A 17,047-nucleotide genomic window follows, 5' to 3' on the forward strand; every position below is an offset into this window, starting at 1 on the left:
CTAAACAGCAAATCCAGGAGCTGGAGGCAACCCTATATAATGCACTGCAACAAGATAAGGTGATCAAATACGGTGAGCCACTGAGTGAGCTGCAGAGGGATGAGCTGCGCACAGCGGTGGAGAAGTTACGACGCCAGATGCTGAGAAAGAGCCGCGAGTATGACTGCCAGGTGCTGCAGGAGAGAATGGAGCTCCTCCATCAAGCCCACCAGGTAATCTGCCACTATATTAAAGAATTAAACTCCAGTGAATTTCATGAAAAATGTAACAAAAACATAGATAGTAGGGGTTGGCCTTTAACATAAGTGAAGGTCCATTAGGTCAGCTCATCCAGTTTCTAGGGATTTCATTCACAAAGTTTTTTTGGTCAGGTAGTGGCAGGAGGCTTACTGACTTATCAGTAGGCTATAAATGAGAAACCATAGAAACACCGGAGATTTTGGGATCCTTTTCATGGTAGTAAAAAACAAAACAAAGGCAACTGATTCATTTGTCTTAAGATATAACTTAAGGTGTGCACATGCACACCTTAAGGCTGCTTTTATTAATTTTTTTTTTCTTTCATAGTTTTCTATAGCTTTATTTTGTTTTCCTGAATGTGGTGTGGACAACCCCGAAGTATGTTTCAGCATTGAATATTGAGTAAAACTCTTTAAAATACATTTAATGTCAAACAAAGTTCAGTGCCAAACAATGAAAATTAAGAAATGGATCCAGAGACTTTAATTGGATCCACTGACTCATTCATTTCACATTGGCCATATAGGCTTTGCTGTTATACAAATTATGTTTCCCCCTGTGTTTAACTAAAACCTAAACCTAACCTTAAAAAATGGAAATCAGCTCAAGCAAAGGTTAAATATCTGTGTTAATTTCGTTAAGTAAATATCTGACTCTAATTTTTATACTTTTAGTGTAACAGAATTATCTGCATACACTGCATTACCAGCATACAGGTTGATGATTTATTTGGGACCTCTGGGTGATCTTAAAATGCTGGTGCTTATCTTATTGGTCATCCTGCACAACTATTAAAATAAGAGTTTACTTGAATTCCTGGGCTTGAATTCCTGGGTTTTGGTGGGTTGTTTCAAGTAATCTGTACTCTCACCATGTACAAGCATATTCAATCTTAAATCCCCATTCACAGCCCATTTAAAGAAACCATGTCACTGTCTAGGGAAAAAACACAATATTCTTCCCTGTTTTTTAATTTTACAATAAGTATGAAGATAAGGGTCTTTAGTCTTTATTTGCAAGATAACCTGATTTTAGCTACTTAATATGAGAAATGTTTCATGTGTATTTTATCTCTCAGGAAATTTGGTATATTCTTCATAGTATGATATGGCAGGAGTTTTGCACCCTGCATTATGCAACAAAAACTGTCTGGAACGGTTTATGAATGCTTCCCTTTGATTTTAGTCAGATCAGAATACAGCTTAAGTGGAGCAAATTTGAGAACACGACAGCCAGATGTGCTTCACTTTTACTGGGCAGAGAAGAAAGAAACTCATGTACTATCCTATACTATACTATACTATACTATACTATACTATACTATACTATAATATAATATAATATAATATATGTTTATATTTGAAATGGAATCTAGTTTCAATTCAGTCAGCACAATTCCAACCTAATTAGCTAAACTATGAATAACATTTAGTTTTCACATTTGTGCTGGCTAATATTTTGAGAAAGTTTGAAGTAATCCTGGAGCTTTCCAGAGGTTACCACTGTAGACAGACATTTAAATGTCACTGATGATGGTGAAAACAAAAATAAACAATTGTTAATCAATGAACAATTAATAATAAACTAACTTTGTTTACAATGTTGTCTAGACCACCACCTTTAAAAAGCACTTGTTTTTAAGCCCCAAAAAATCAGGAACAGGAAATGTGGACTGAAAAAGGAAATAATGTTTAGGAAATAGTGGAAATAGTGTGATTTTTTTTTTTTTTTTTTTGCAAATGTGACACAATCTAACATGAAAGCAAGAGCCAAATTAAAAAAGAAAAAGAAAAAAGACTACTACAATGAGCAGATGGCAAATTTTTATATATGAATGTCTAATAGGATTCTAGTAAATTGCCAATATATTGCTGCATGAATAGTTCTAGTACTGATCATCACATTAATTAGAGCTTCCACCCTTATTATTTGGAAGTGTAAAAATAGTATGATGTAGTAGTATAGTAAGTATAAAATAGCACTTGCTCCAGCACATCCTAATATTTAGCATATTGTCTTTTGCCAACAATTCATTGTGCACACAACTTAATAAAGCCATAAGATACTAAATCAAGGTAATGAAATTGTAATGTGTTCACAGGATGTAGGCTGATTTATCATGCTTTTAACTTAGCCATTTTGAATTGTTGAATTAATAAAATAATTCCAAAGTTTTGGTTAATTCGATGCAAAGAAAACATGTCCTTGGTTTGAAGGATAAGATGACCAAGGATAAGCTCCCTTGTGGGAGGACTGCATCCTAGCACATCCCTGCATGCCACTTCAATCTCCCTCTTTGTGATGCAAAGATGCAAATACACGTTAACACAGAAGTGTCCAATGAGCACACCAAGTCAGATGGGTGTGTTCATAGGTTTTTTCTAAGACTTCCGGTTGGCAGTTTCCAGTTATTTTAGCTGGCTAGCTTCTATTCATTACAGCATCTTTCGACATTGCCATATAACGTCTCCTTAATGTTAATAATTATGGATTCGCAGAAAATTGGTATTGTATGTGCAGTTAGGGGTTGCCATAACAACTGGCATGAACAAAAGGTTTTCTTAGTGCGGTTGTGTTTTGACAAAGTGTGCACCAGAGCTGAATGTGGATGTGAGAGGCCATAGGATCTCCATCTGCCTTGTAAACATGAAGAAGCTCTTCCGCTTTGGTTAAAAGCTTTGAATCTAAAGAAACCACCAATTTTACATTTGTTCTTTTTACTTTGTGGAAAGAAGCCCTGTGGAGGAACATTTGTATCAAGAGAAGTGTTTGGGCTCCAGTGCTCCAGTGAAAACTATGAGGAAATGTCCTTAGCTATCAAATTTTAAAATACTATGAGTTATTGCATTTGATGAACAGTTTTATTAAGGAAACTTGAGTGACTGCAGACATGAGTTAGCTGTTCATGCCTTCCCTCACAGAAGACTCCTTAACAGAAAAAACATTTACAATAATAATAATAATAATAATAATAATAACAGCATCATCATAACAAATAGCAACAAGAGCACACAGTACTTCGGTTACTGTACTACATTTAAAAGCAAGTGTGGAAGCAAACTGGAAGTTGTCATACATGAGGTCTGGTTTTGTTTGTTTTTTCTCTGTCATATTTTTGGTGAAATCATTGCTTGTAAGAAGGGGGATGGGGGTAAGTTCAACCAAAATTTAAACACCGAAGTGAAACGTAATTTGATATGTGTAGTTCATGAAGAGTGTCATTTTTATTTTTCATGTATTAAAATTATTTTGCATAATAACTTTGTCAACCAAGTAATGGCTTTCACAGTAACATGTTTTCACAGAATTTGGGTGTATTTCTAGACAAAAAATTGAATACTTGACATATAAGGGGAATCAAGATTTTATTTACAATGCTAAAAAGGTCAACAGAGAGTCCCTGAAAACTTTGACAACAGTTAATTAAAATGATTTCTTTTGTTGGTTTATAGCATGAAATGCATGACTTTTACACACACACACACAAACAAACACAAACACAACATTTATCAGTAAATTTGAAAAGACCATGATTTGCAAACCAAATAGGTAAAAGAAAAAAGAGACAAACTTTGTCCATGGTACTGTGGCACTTACATACTCATTTTAAAACTCATTTTTTGTTTATTTGTTGGTTTGTTAATTTTAAAAATCAGTTTTGGGGAAAGTAAAAGAAATCAATCAAATACTGTAAGGAAAACCAGCTAATGCTTTGCATGATTACGCTACACTCATTAGCGGCTGAGCACCCTTAAAGGTCTGATCCTAGATCTGCCCCTGCTCCTATATATCCATAAATGCATATAAAATAATTATGTGAATATTATCCTCTGATAGCTTAGCTATACCATGAATTTAGACAAGCTGACTAATAATGCAGATGCAGCACAGTTTGGCATTTACTAACTAGCAGTCAAACTCTCAGGGTAATTAACTCTCTCATTAATTTACATTGCTGCAGCTCTTCCCTTCCTCTTCCCTTTTGCATCACCAAAGTATCACCTATGTGTTGAAAAATAGAATAGAGTAGAATTATCCTGGGAAAAAAATTGCCCACTGAGAATTCAGACAACACTACAAAATGGCTGAGACCCAAATAGTGCATTCTTGAGGATGGCAGGGCAAGGAGCTTGTAGACTCAAGCACTCTGTGACCGGGAGAGAAGAAAATGTTTAGTATAATGAAGTGATATATGCATACAACTTAACTTTATTAAATAACTTTATTAAAATTATCTGAGTGCACCATTATTAGTGCTCTAGCAGCCTTAAGCAGTCTGCCTGAAAAATGCCTGAGAGACCAACAACTCTTCACAAACATCTATAACCATTATTCACTACCTGTAATCCTGTAAAATCCTGTAAACTGTGGGTTTGCCTGAACAGGTAAGGCTTTATCTAGACATACACTGAGACAGTCTGTCAGATTTCCAAATATTGGTAAGAAGGATATACCCAAGATTAGGAGAAATATAGGGGAATTGCTCGCCAAACAACTTTATAAGTCAATCACCAAACCTTAACCCAATTGAGCATGCATTTCACCTCCTGAAGAAGAGATGGAAGGGAGAAACCCCCCAGAACAAACAACTTAAATAAGCTGCAGCACAAGCTTGGAAGAGCCAAATGCTGATGTCAGTGGGTCACTGGCTTGCTGCAGTTATTGCAAGCAAGGGATATGCAACCAAATATTAAGTGTTATTTACTTTGACTATCTGTTCTAATACTGTTGCTCACCTAAAAATTGAGTGTTCTGCCACCAAAGGTTGCTCTGAAAGTTGTTCTGCCACCATGTTCTAAGTTGTTTAACACATCTCGATGTAAATATCAAGAAATTAAAGCCGAAATTCTGATCTATCGTGTCATATTTGTCTTTTGATCTCAAATCCAAATGTCTTCATAGTGTGGCAGTGTGGCAGTGGGCCTCTAGCCCTAGAATACAAAATGCTGCAAGCTCCTTGTGTGACTGCAGCCGAGGTACTGAAGGAACAGCGTCACTTCACTTAATGTTATGCCCTGGCCACATTGACAATTGGCCAAGGTGAGAGGAGGGAACCTTTCACCAGTCAACAACAGTACGACTTTCTGCGACTCCCCACTCCCAAGCGCCGCCCCCCCACACCTCACCGGGACAAGCCCATGCCGACTGACCCGGGTAGGGGTAGGGGTTGTGCCAGAACTCCCCATGCCTCTTCTCTTGGGGAGGGACTGGCCATTGTTTCAAGCAGTCCCACTCATGCACCCCTGAACAACCAGGCCCAGCTGTCGGGGACGATGACTCCCCTGGCCCGGGCTGCTTACCTCACCCATAAATAGGATGATCCCGATGTGGGAAGTAATTTGTGAGGGCACCTTCGGGCACAAGCAGAAGGAGGACAAACGCCTGAAACGTTGCTGGAGCCAGGTGCTTCTGGTAGAGTGGGAAAACCATCTGCCTGATCTGACACTGCCAACATCCTACTTCCTGATCCAAGGTGGCCTCCTCTACTACCTGCAACTTCCTAGTAGACCCCCGCTCCAAGATCAACATACTAATGCACGTGGCCTACTCAAACCCCTTAGGCGCTCAAGGACCAGTTATAGTCTGGTGGAGCATCTTAAACAGATGCACAAGAAGATGCTACAGTGGGTCAAGGATGAGGAAAGTAGAAACTGGGACCTGCTCTTACCTTATGTCCTTTTCACCATCTGAGACATTTCAGGCATCCACAGGCTTTACCCTGTTCGAGCTCCTCTTTGGTTGGAGGCCTTAAAGACTGCCTGATGTGGCAAAAGAAGCCTGGGAAGAACAGCCCTCCCCGTACCATACTCTCACCTATGTCCAGGAATGTTTGCGTCCTATCTGGAAGGTCAGTCATATCAGGTGACATGGAATGGATCCACATCCACTCCCCGCAGACTCTCCACTGGTGTCCCACAAGGCTCAGTACCTGGTCCTCTTCTGTCCTCCCTCTATACTCGATCTCTTGGTCCGGTCATATACTCACATGGTTTTTCATACCACTGCTATGCGGATGACACTCAACTCATCCTGTCCTTCCCTCCCTCAGACACTCATGTTTCTGCTCAGATCTCAGCATGTCTGGCAGACATCTCATCATGGATGGCAGCTCATCAGCTGAAACGTATTAGCAGCAAAACTGACCTGCTGTTTATCCCACGTGGTTCATCCCCATGTCAGGATCTTGCTATCTCCCTGGACAACTCTCTGATCTTGCCTTTGATTACTGCACGCAACCTTGGGGTAAACATGGACAATCCTTTTCCTCTCACATTGCTAATCTGACACGCTCATGCCAATTTCTCCTTTATAACATTAGAAGGATTCGTCCATTTCATCCCATACAGGCCACTCAGGTGCTTGTTCAGTCCCTTGCCATTTTGAGACTGGACTACTGTAACTCGCTCCTGGCAGATCTGCCTCTGAGCGCCATTCGACCTCTGCAACTGATCCAGAATGCAGCTGCATGACTGGTTTCCAACCTTCCTAAGTTCTCCCACACCACCCTATTGCTACGCTGCCTCCACTGGCTTCCTGTAACTGCCCGCATCAGATTTAAATTGATGCTTGCCAACAAAGCCAAAAATGGACCAGCACCCACTTATCTTAAAGGACTTATCACATCCCACACTGCACCATGCTCCCTCCAATCTTCTAGCACTGCTTGACTTGTCCTACCATCTCCCAGGGTACAAGGAAGGCATGCATTGAGACTCTTCTCTGTTCTGGCACCTAGGTGGTGGAATGAACTTCCCCAAGATGTCCAAACAGCTGAGTCACTGTCAGTCTTCAAATGACATGTAAAGACTTATCTCTTCCTAAAGTACTTAAATTAGCATGAAAAAAAAATTTGTATTGTCTGAGCACTTGTTCCTGTATTACCTCAGAGTTTTTGGACTGATATTATTTTTAGTTTGTGACCTAGTGAACCAGTATCAGAATGTATTTATTTATAGAGTCTTCAAAGCACTTTTGTAAGTTGCTCTGGATAAGAGTGTCTGCCAAATGCCATAAATGTAAATGTAAATGAAATGCAGGAACAGATCAACTGCATGACTCCCATTGTCCAAAAACACATGGAGGAAGCACAGGCCAAGCAGGTCAGGGTTTACAACTGCCCAGCTCAACCACGGGGGTTCTAGCCTGGTGATCGAGTGTTCCTCCTGCTTCCATCGACCACCTGCAAGTTCCTGGCCCTCTGGCAGGGCCCATACACCGATCAGCCATAGCATTATGACCACTGACAGGTGAAGTGAATAATATTGATTATCTCATTACAATAGCACCTGTCAAGGGTTGAGATACAGTCAGGTCCATAAATATTGGGACAGTGACACAGTTTTGGTAATTTTGCCTCTGTACGCCACCACAGTGGATTTGAAATGAAGCAGTCAAGATGTGACTGAAGCGTAGACTTTCAGCTTTAATTCAAGGGGTTTAACAAAAAATACTGCATTAACTGTTTAGGAATTACAGCCATTATCACAGCCAGTTCCTCCATTTTCACAGGCTTGAAAGTAATGGGACAATTGACTGATGCAGTTTCATAGCCAGCTGTGGCCTGTTTCCTCCTTATATCATGATAAATTAAGGAGATAAAAGGTCTGGAGGTGATTCCAAGTGTTGAATTTGCATTTGGTAGCTGTTCATGGGAACTCTCAATATGCCGTCCAAAGAGGTGTTGATGCAAGTGAAGGAGGCCATCATTAGGCTGAAAAACCAAAACAGACCTATCAGAGAGATAGCAGAAACTTTAGGAGGGCCAAATCAACAATTTGGTACATTCTTAAAAAGAAGGAATGTACTGGTGAGCTCAGCAACACCAAAAGGCCTGGGAGACCACAGAAAACAACTAAAGTGGATGATTGCAGAATTCTTTTCTTATTGAAGAACAACCCCTTCACAACATCTAGCCAAGTCAGGAACACTCTGGAGGAGGTAGGCCTATCATTGTCAAAGTCTACAATCAAGAGCCACCTTCATGAATGTAAATACAGACGGTTTACCTCAAGATGCAAACCGCTGGTAACACTCAAGAACACAAAGGCCAGATTAGACTTCGCTAAAAAAAAACTCTAAAAAAAGCCTGACCAGTTCTGATGCAAGATTAACTTGTACCAGAATGATGGGAAGAGAAAAGTATGGAGAAGGAAAGGAAGGGCTCATGATCCAAAGCATACCACATCATCCGTCAAACATGTGGAGGCAGTGTTATGGCATGGGCATGTTTGGCTGCCAATGGAACTGGGTCACTGGGGTTTATTGATAATGTGACTGTTGATAGAAGTAGCAGGATGAATTCTGAAGTGTACAGAGCTATACTTTCTGCTCAGATTCAGTCAAATGCTGCAAAACTGATAGGACAGCACTTCACAGTACAGATGGATAACAACCCAAAACATACTGTGAAAGCAGCCCAAGAGCTTGGAAATTAAATGTTCTGAGTCAGTCACCTGACCTCAACCCAACTGAGCTGCTTTTCACTTACTGAAGACAAATCTGAAGGCAGAATGCCCCACAAACAAGCAGCAACTGAAGATGGCTGCAGTAAAGACCTGGCAAATCATCTCAAGGGAGGAAACTCAGCATTTGGTGATGTCCATGGGGTCCAGACTTCAGGTAGTCTTTGACTGCAAAGGATTTACCTCCAAGTAATAAAAATAATACTAATATTTATGATTATATTAGTTTGTCCCATTACTTTTGAGCCTGTGAAAATGGAGGAACTCTGTAAAAAATGGCTGTAATTCCTAAACGGTTAATGCAATATTTTTGTTAAACCCCTTGAATTAAAGCTGAAAGTCTACACTTAAGTCACATCTTGACTGCTTCATTTCAAATCCACTGTGGTGGTGTACAGAGGCAAAATTACTAAAACTGTGTCACTGTCCCAATATTTATGTACCTGACTGTATATTAGGAAGGCCGGGTGCATGTGCATTTACCTGGGGAAGAGATGGCACCAGCATGCACTATGGGAAGAATGCAAGCTGGCGGAGGCAGTGTGATGCTCTGGGCAATGTTCTGGGTCCTGGCATTCATGTGGATGCTATTTTGACACATACCACCTACCTTAACATTGTTGCAGACAAGGTACACCCCTTCATGGCAACGGTATTCCCTAATGGAAGTGACCTCTTTTGGCGGGATAATGCGCCCTGCCACACTGTAAAAATTGTTCAGGAATGGTTCGAGGAACATGACAAAGAGTTCAAGGTGTTGACTTGGCCTCCAAATTCCCAAGATCTCAATCCAGTAGAACATCTGTGGGGTGTGCTGGCCATCAAGTCCATGGAGGCCCCACCCCGCAATTTACAGGACTTAAAGGATCTGCTGTTAACATCTTTGTGCCAGATACCACAGCACACCTTCAGGGATCTAGTGGAGTCCATGCCTCGATGGGTCTGGGCTGTTTTGGCAGCAAAAGTGGGACCAACACAATATTAGGCAGGTGGTCATAATGTTATGCCTGATCTGTGTATTCAGTCCTCAAGAGGGTGTGCCCGGTGAACTACCACCTGCAACAGCCCAGTAAGTGCCTAGACACTCGGCTGTACCATGATAATCTGCTAAAGAGATGGATAGAACCTGTCCCAGTGCTGTATGCCTATGCTGCTGTGTCCCCAGAGCCACCGGAGCATACCTTGGTCCAGAAGGGAGAAGAGCTGACTCCCTTTCAGTGACCTCAAGACCTGTCAGAGCTTGTAGATCAGTTCGCTGATATGTTCTTGGCGACCCCAAGCATGACCCACCTAGTCCAGCATGAGATAGAAACCCCACCAGGAGTCATGATCTGACAGCGGCCCCACCATGTCCCTGAGACCCTCTGCAAAGCAATTGAAGAGAAAGTTAGCCAGATGCTAAGGGATGGCATCATTGAGGAATTCACCAGCCCCTAGTCCAGCCCCATTGTGGTGGCCCCGAAGCCCGACGGGAGCCTCAGGCTTTGTAACAACTTCTGGAAACTCAACCAGGTGTAGAACTTTGACAGCTATCCCCTTCTCTGAGTGGACAACCTCGTAGAGCGTCTGGGAAGGGCACGCTTCATTTCCACCCTGGACCTCACAAAGGGATACTGCCAGGTAGCCCTAGCTCCCAATGCAAAGCCCAAAACAGTGTTCAGCATGGCCAGCAGCCACTGGCAGTAAAAGGTTCTCCCTTTCAGGCTCCATGGTGCCCCTGCAACATTCCAGTGACTCATGGACATCGTTGTGTGGCCCCACCAGCAGTGTGCCACAACCTACCTGGACGATGTCATAATCCACTCCGCCACCTGGTCAAACCACCTCCACCATCTCAAGCACATCCTGGGCAAGCTCTGGAAGGCCACACTGACAGCAAATCTATGAAATTGTCATCTAGTGCTGACAGAGGCACAGCCTGTGGTAGTAATAATCTGATGATCATCTTCAATTTTCAATGTTCTTATAAGAACACGGGCTGTTACATTTTGGACTAACTGGAGCTTGTTGATGGATACAACAGGGTATCTAGCTAGAAATGCCTTACTGTAATGTAACCTAGATTTTAGAAATTAAAAAAATTCAATGTCATATGTGGAAAGCATTTTTCTAAATTTGGCAGTATTCAGGAGATGGAATAAGATGGATGATGTTATAGCAATAATACTAGTACTGGGTTTAAATAAGTCACTTTCAAATATGATGCCAACATTCTGAGCCATAGTGCATGACATAGGTGTAAAACCATAAGGGTTATACTGTGCTCAGCTAGTTTATTTATAATAACAAAGAAGTCTTAGTCCTTAGGGTCCTTAGACTTCTGAGTTGAGTGAAACAAAATCTTTATTACCTTAAAGCCTAATCCACTAAAAGTCTTTGTATCCACTAATCATTCAGAGACTCCAGGAAACTAAGAGGAAAGGTACAGTATGTAGACATGAGTGAAGAAAATGTCAGTAACTAGGCAAGCATCACAGCCTGGTTTGGGATCAGCACCAAGCAGGATAGGCAGGCTCTCCAGTGTGTGGTGCAATCAGCAATCAGCATAATATCCACACTGAGCTCCCTGACCTGCAGTCTGTCTACAGCAAGCAGTGCTGGACCAAGGCCAGGAAGTTAATGAAGGACCTAGGGTTCAGCCATCTGAACAATGGACTCTTCTCTCTGTTGCAGTCAGGGAAGTGCTTCTGCTCCCTGAAGGCCAACACAGAGAGAATGAGGAGGAGCTTCTTCCCACAGGCTATTTGGGCCCTCAACAAGGACAACACATAGGACTAGAGCTTGGACTTGTTTGCACAACACCCACTACCTTAGCCTGATGTAGCACAGCATATATTGCACAAACAACTACACATCTGCACTCACACGCTGAGTCTTCTGATTAGATGAAGCCGGTAAATGGGGTGGGAAGAGAAATTCCTTTCTGAGTCAAGATCAGTTGGTAGACAGAGTAGCTGGCCATCTCACACTCACTTTTTCTCTCTTTAGTTCCTCTCCGAGTCAAGGTCGGTTGTTGAACCATGTAGCTGGCTATCTCACACTCTCCTTTTCTCCGTGTCACTACTGTTTTACCTCCTGTGGTTTATTTTTCGCTCTGAGCTGACCAGTTTAGTTTTGAAATTGAGATAATTGAAAAAAATAATGTTGCTCTAGTTGACTTGTCATGCATTACTGTTTGCCTATTAATGTTTGCCTATTCTTAAATATGAAGCATCACTGACATCACAATGCAGGTAAAGACCTTTAAATTGTATAAATTGTATACATGTCACTTCTACCAGTAAAATATGATTTGTTTTTCATTTTTTCTCTCATCACAGAGAATCAGAGACTTGGAGGATAAGACAGATATTCAGAGAAGGCAAATTAAGGATCTGGAGGAAAAGGTAATATGATATACAAAGAATACATGTGTCCAGTACCACTGGTTAAAGGAATACTTCACCTATCAATTCTAACATTGCCAGTAATTAATGAAAACTAGAAGTTGTCTGTTACCTATATGCTGGTGAGATTATGTTAGTGGTGGCAGTATTATTGAGTCAAGTACATAAGTGCAAGACCATGGAATATTTATTAATGAAAATTTCCATTTTAAACTGTATGTAGAAGCCAATGTAGCCACTGAAGAATAGGAATAGTATGGGCTAATTTTCAGTATGGCTGAGGAGTGGAAAGTTACAACTAATGTAGCTGTGTGTGACCAGTCTTACATGTATGTATGTGAAACTATATCATAACAATAACAGCAGCTAAGGAGCTTGTGTTACTTAAGCAAAACTGCCAGTGGCTCTTCATGCTCCCACATTACAATGGACGAACCCATAATTAACATGCTAATTAATGGAAGAAACATAGACAAAAAAATAACTTTTTTGACAATAAATTTAATTTCATAAATGTATGGGTAAGGAATGACATTTTAGGTTACATTTAATACCATTTGACTAGACTAGATGTATCAGCGCCAAGGTATCTGACTTGTGTTGCTCACCCTCCTATAGAGTATCATAGCAGTATCGTCATTGAAGAGGTTGGTAAGGATTATTTGAGGCCTTAATATTCCCTCCTGTTTAAAAGCCTACATGTGGCAGACAGTTCATGCAAGTGATAAACTAAGTGATGCTTAAAGAAATGATCATAGAAGCTGTCTAGAGTTTGACTTCACACCTACTCTGAGAATTCAATTTACTGCAAGACGAAACCTGAAATCCAGAAATTTTTTAAAGAATAGGTTGCAATATTAAGAGAAACGTGAATAATATTTGCCAGTCAGTAGTTTAAATTGTGTGATTGTCATGTTCTGAATAAGTAAGTCTGAAATTTGAAAAGTTGTCAGAATAGATGTTGTAGTTAAACTAAAACCCATGAGTTGTTTGTTTGTGAGCTTGCAGTTACACTTTTAAACAGATCTTCTCAAGTTGACTAATAGTCTTTCTGTGTCTTGTTTCTCTCCCTGTTCCATTCTGTTCTGTTGGTCCTCTGCAGTTTTTATTTCTGTTTCTTTTCTTTTCTCTTGCCTTTATTCTTTGGCCATAGTGTCTATGACATCTGCTGCAGAGGTGAGTTGAAGCACACAGCTTTTCCTCTGAGGTCTCCCCCAGCATATGATACTCTTTGCAATTATTACTCAGAGTTCCCTAGTTCTTTTCAGCATTTTAGTCAAATTAAGTTAAAATTAGAGAAGATGCTGTAGCTGTGTATGTACTGTGAAAACTTAAAAAAAATACAGTATATATTAGAATTTCATTTACTTTAATAAGAGTGTTTGTACACCACATACCACACATCATCAAATGTTCATCTGTTTAATGGTTTTGTCTCAGCTGTCAGTTTAACATAGAGATGTATTGTTGGTAGACAGTACTGCATGTTCTATTGCAGTAAATTAACTGTTTCCTACAAATATGTCAGTAGTCTCAATTTCTGCTTTTTTTTTTTTGGTTATTGTTTTTTTGCAGGAACTGCGGCAACCTAGAAATCTGCAACTGCAGTTTTCCACTTGTGAAGACAAGAACTGTACTACTGGCCATTTTTCTTTATTGTTGTTGTGGGTGGGTGGGTGTTGGAAATGTAGTTTGCTTGTTTATACTAGCTGCAGTGGACTTGCCCTCCAAAGTAAGGAAGCTTTGGATTACATGGCAAAATAACAAAACCTGAAATAACACAAACACTGTGTCAACAAATTGCAGGTAAACCAAACCAAGAAGAGGAGGGTTATACTGTTTATCTCTGCCATGCAGGGGATTTGCCATTCCACCTGCGTATTGCATCTTTCACACTAGAAATGCCATCCTTCATCAGACTCTCAGTTAGAACCTGTCAACTCTTTCATGTACTTTTTTCTTCTCACCCACACAAACATAGGTAAGACAGCCTAACGTGCAATGGACACTGTTATTTACACTCATGCACACCCAGGAGTTATGACACCTGACTGAGGTCTTTGTTGTCTGGACTCCTAAGAACAGATTTGTCTCACGCTGCCTGAAAAGGGAATGGCAAAAAGAAAGAGATCAAAAACTGCATTCACTGCAAGCATAGTACATAGTCCAAACAGTCCAGTTCCTTAGAAACTAGTTCACTTCAAAATATTGGCGAAACTGAGTGAAATTACAACTAAGAATACTGTATGTTTATTGTGCCCACAAGCCCATATATATCACTATTTCCCTGTCAATAATCAAAGATGTATTATTAAAAAATTATCATTATTTATCACTTGGTATAATTTGTTGATATGTACATGTTATGTTAGAATAACTTCTTCTAAGGAGAGAAACTCTCCTCCCTCCCACTATGAATACACCCCTTTCTCTACAGCTTGAGCCGTAGCATCTCTCAGCAATTTATAAATTATCAATTGATTGTTGTAATGACAGCTGCAAATGAAATGCAAAGACATTTCACTTCGCTTAATTTTTCCTAGATCTGCTACCTCGGCAGAGGTTTTTCTTCCTCCCCACCTGTAATGGGAAGCCATCTTTTTTTTACTCTTTTAGAGGGGAATAACATTAGCCTACAGGCAGAAGCTTCTATTTCTGATTTGTATGGAATGACCTGTTTCAGCTACCATTGAAGTTAATTCTGATGTGCTTGTAAATATGTTTCTGACCATTGGACACCTGTACTGGGATTAATTAAAATCTAAATACCTCTTCAGCAGTGATGCAGCATCTCTTTTCCTTTTTCGGTTCCCTTTTTAAATTAGAATAATAGAACTTTGTCTCTAAAACACTAATAAGTCTGCCTAAAGACTCAAGATAGAGGCCATTTATAATGCAAAACTATCAGCAATTCTTTTGCTCTTGACATTAAGATATGCATCATGTTATAATATACTTCTTAGGCCCTTTATGTGCCATGGAATAAGGTTGCATTCTGTTAAATGCGTCTTCATTTTGCAATAATTGTGGCCTCTCAGTCATTTTGCCAAAATCTTTTGATATGTTAACATTTTCATCAAACATAGTTTAACATGCCCATGATGTCTTTTGGAACACCCCTCATCTTGGTAATTTAGGAGAATTGCCTTGAACATTGAACATGTCTGCTAATTTCCCAGATTAAATGAATTTGAACGTGTCTGCTAATTTACCAATTTAAATGAATCAATTAATAATATGCTGCAGACTGTCTTACAGGAAATAATACTGAGCATTAATGAGCAAAATGAGTTTAGTGAATTTTATCCCATGTAAGGTTGTGTCTTCAACATAAACAAATTTAATCCCCAGCTCTTTTACAGAGAAATTGTGTAAATGTAGGAAAGTCATTGAATTTATTGGCTGAGGCTCTTTTACCCTGTGCAGATTTTTTCATTTCCAGGAAAAAAGCAACTGGCCAATCACTTTAAATTATAAATAAAAATTATGCAAAAATCTCACTTGTATAATGTATACAAGTTAAATTATATTTACATTATTATTTAGCAGATACCTTTATTGAAAATGACACCAATGAAACAAGTGAGGCAGATGTTGGAAGAATGGAGAGTCAAATTCTAGGCAAATTCTACTCTAAAGTGTTAAAAGTGCTCGTAAATCATTAACCAGTTGTCAGAATTCAGTGATGCAGTCTTAGGTGTCAAAGAATGCTAACTTCCAAAAGAGTGCCATGCAACACAATGTGACTTTCTAACTCTTCTAAACAAATGCTTACATTTAGGAGGAAAATTCCAGCTTGTCCAAATTTGTCCCCACTCAACACATTCACATAAAACCTCTGGTCCAACTGGTGACAGTTTTCTCTGACTGCAAATGATTAAAGGAATGAATCAGATGTATCAGGAAGAATGATGTACCATATCATGTGTGTAACAAGGTTGTACATTAAGAAAAAGACATGTTAAACTTCTGAGCCTGTTAAACTTTTTCCTTGACTTTTGGCTTTCTGAGGGTGCAACTGTATTGTGTCCTTTCATCTTTAAATATAATATTTAACACTTTCTACACAGGATGGGCATATAAGCAACAGTCAGGCTAGATACAAATTTCAACATGTTTAATCAAAGCAAAAAGCCAAATATATATACACTCCTGAACAAAATCTTCAGACCGGGGGAAACATTCCAAGTATTCTTGGTGATAACTTCAAACACTCATTTCGGCATGCTTGATGCAACTGTTTCCAGGAGGCTGGTGGGAACATTGCTCCATGTGGTGAAGATGGCTTCACGAAGGGCATCCATAGTCTGGAACTGACGTCCGTTTTTGTAAACTTCCCTTGCCATCCATCCCCAAACATTCTCAAGGGGATTTAGATCAGGAGAACACGCAGGATGGTCCAGAAGTGCAATGTTATTGTCCTGGAAGAAGTCCTTCGTCAGGTGGGCGTTGTGAACTGCAGCGTTGTCCTGTTGAAAGACCCAGTCATTACCACACAGAAGAGGGCCGTCAGTCAAAAGGGATGCCTGCTGCAACATGTCCACATAGCCAGCCGCCGTTTGACGCCCCTGCACAACCTGAAGCTCCATTTTCCCATTGAAGGAAAAAGCACCCCAGATCATGATGGAGCCTCCTCCACTGTGCTGCGTAGAAAACATCTCCAGTGGGATCTCCTTGTCATGCCAGTATCGTTGGAAGCCATCAAGACCATCCAGGTTAAATTTTTTCTCGTCCGAGAATAAAACTTTCCTCCATCTTTCAACGTCCCATGTTTGGTGCTCCCTTGCAAATTGCAAACGGGCAAGTTTGTGGCGTGGGAGGAGACGTGGCCCTTCTCTTGCAGATGCCGTCTTATGGTTATTGGGCTGCAGTCAGCATCAGTAAGGGCCTTAATTTGGGTCGAGGATCAGCCTGTGTCTTCACGGACAGCCCGTTGGATCCTCCGGCTCAGTGCAGGTG

At 40.3% G+C, this 17,047-nt stretch overlaps 1 protein-coding gene across 1 annotated transcript in view; it reads left to right on the top strand.

Annotated features, from left to right (window-relative positions):
• Positions 1-16,054, top strand: part of jakmip2 (janus kinase and microtubule interacting protein 2) — a 100,284-nt gene extending 84,230 nt beyond the window's left edge. Inside the window, exons 20-23 of the mRNA XM_026941104.3 lie at positions 9-212; positions 12,023-12,088; positions 13,191-13,264; positions 13,664-16,054. Of these exons, the coding sequence (XP_026796905.1) occupies positions 9-212; positions 12,023-12,088; positions 13,191-13,241 (321 nt within the window). The 3' untranslated portion in view covers positions 13,242-13,264; positions 13,664-16,054. The remainder of the gene's footprint in view (positions 1-8; positions 213-12,022; positions 12,089-13,190; positions 13,265-13,663) is intronic.
• Positions 16,055-17,047: the final 993 nt, after the last annotated feature.

The sequence above is a fragment of the Pangasianodon hypophthalmus genome, chromosome 15 (assembly GCF_027358585.1).
Source record: "Pangasianodon hypophthalmus isolate fPanHyp1 chromosome 15, fPanHyp1.pri, whole genome shotgun sequence".
Classification (NCBI taxonomy): domain Eukaryota; kingdom Metazoa; phylum Chordata; class Actinopteri; order Siluriformes; family Pangasiidae; genus Pangasianodon; species Pangasianodon hypophthalmus.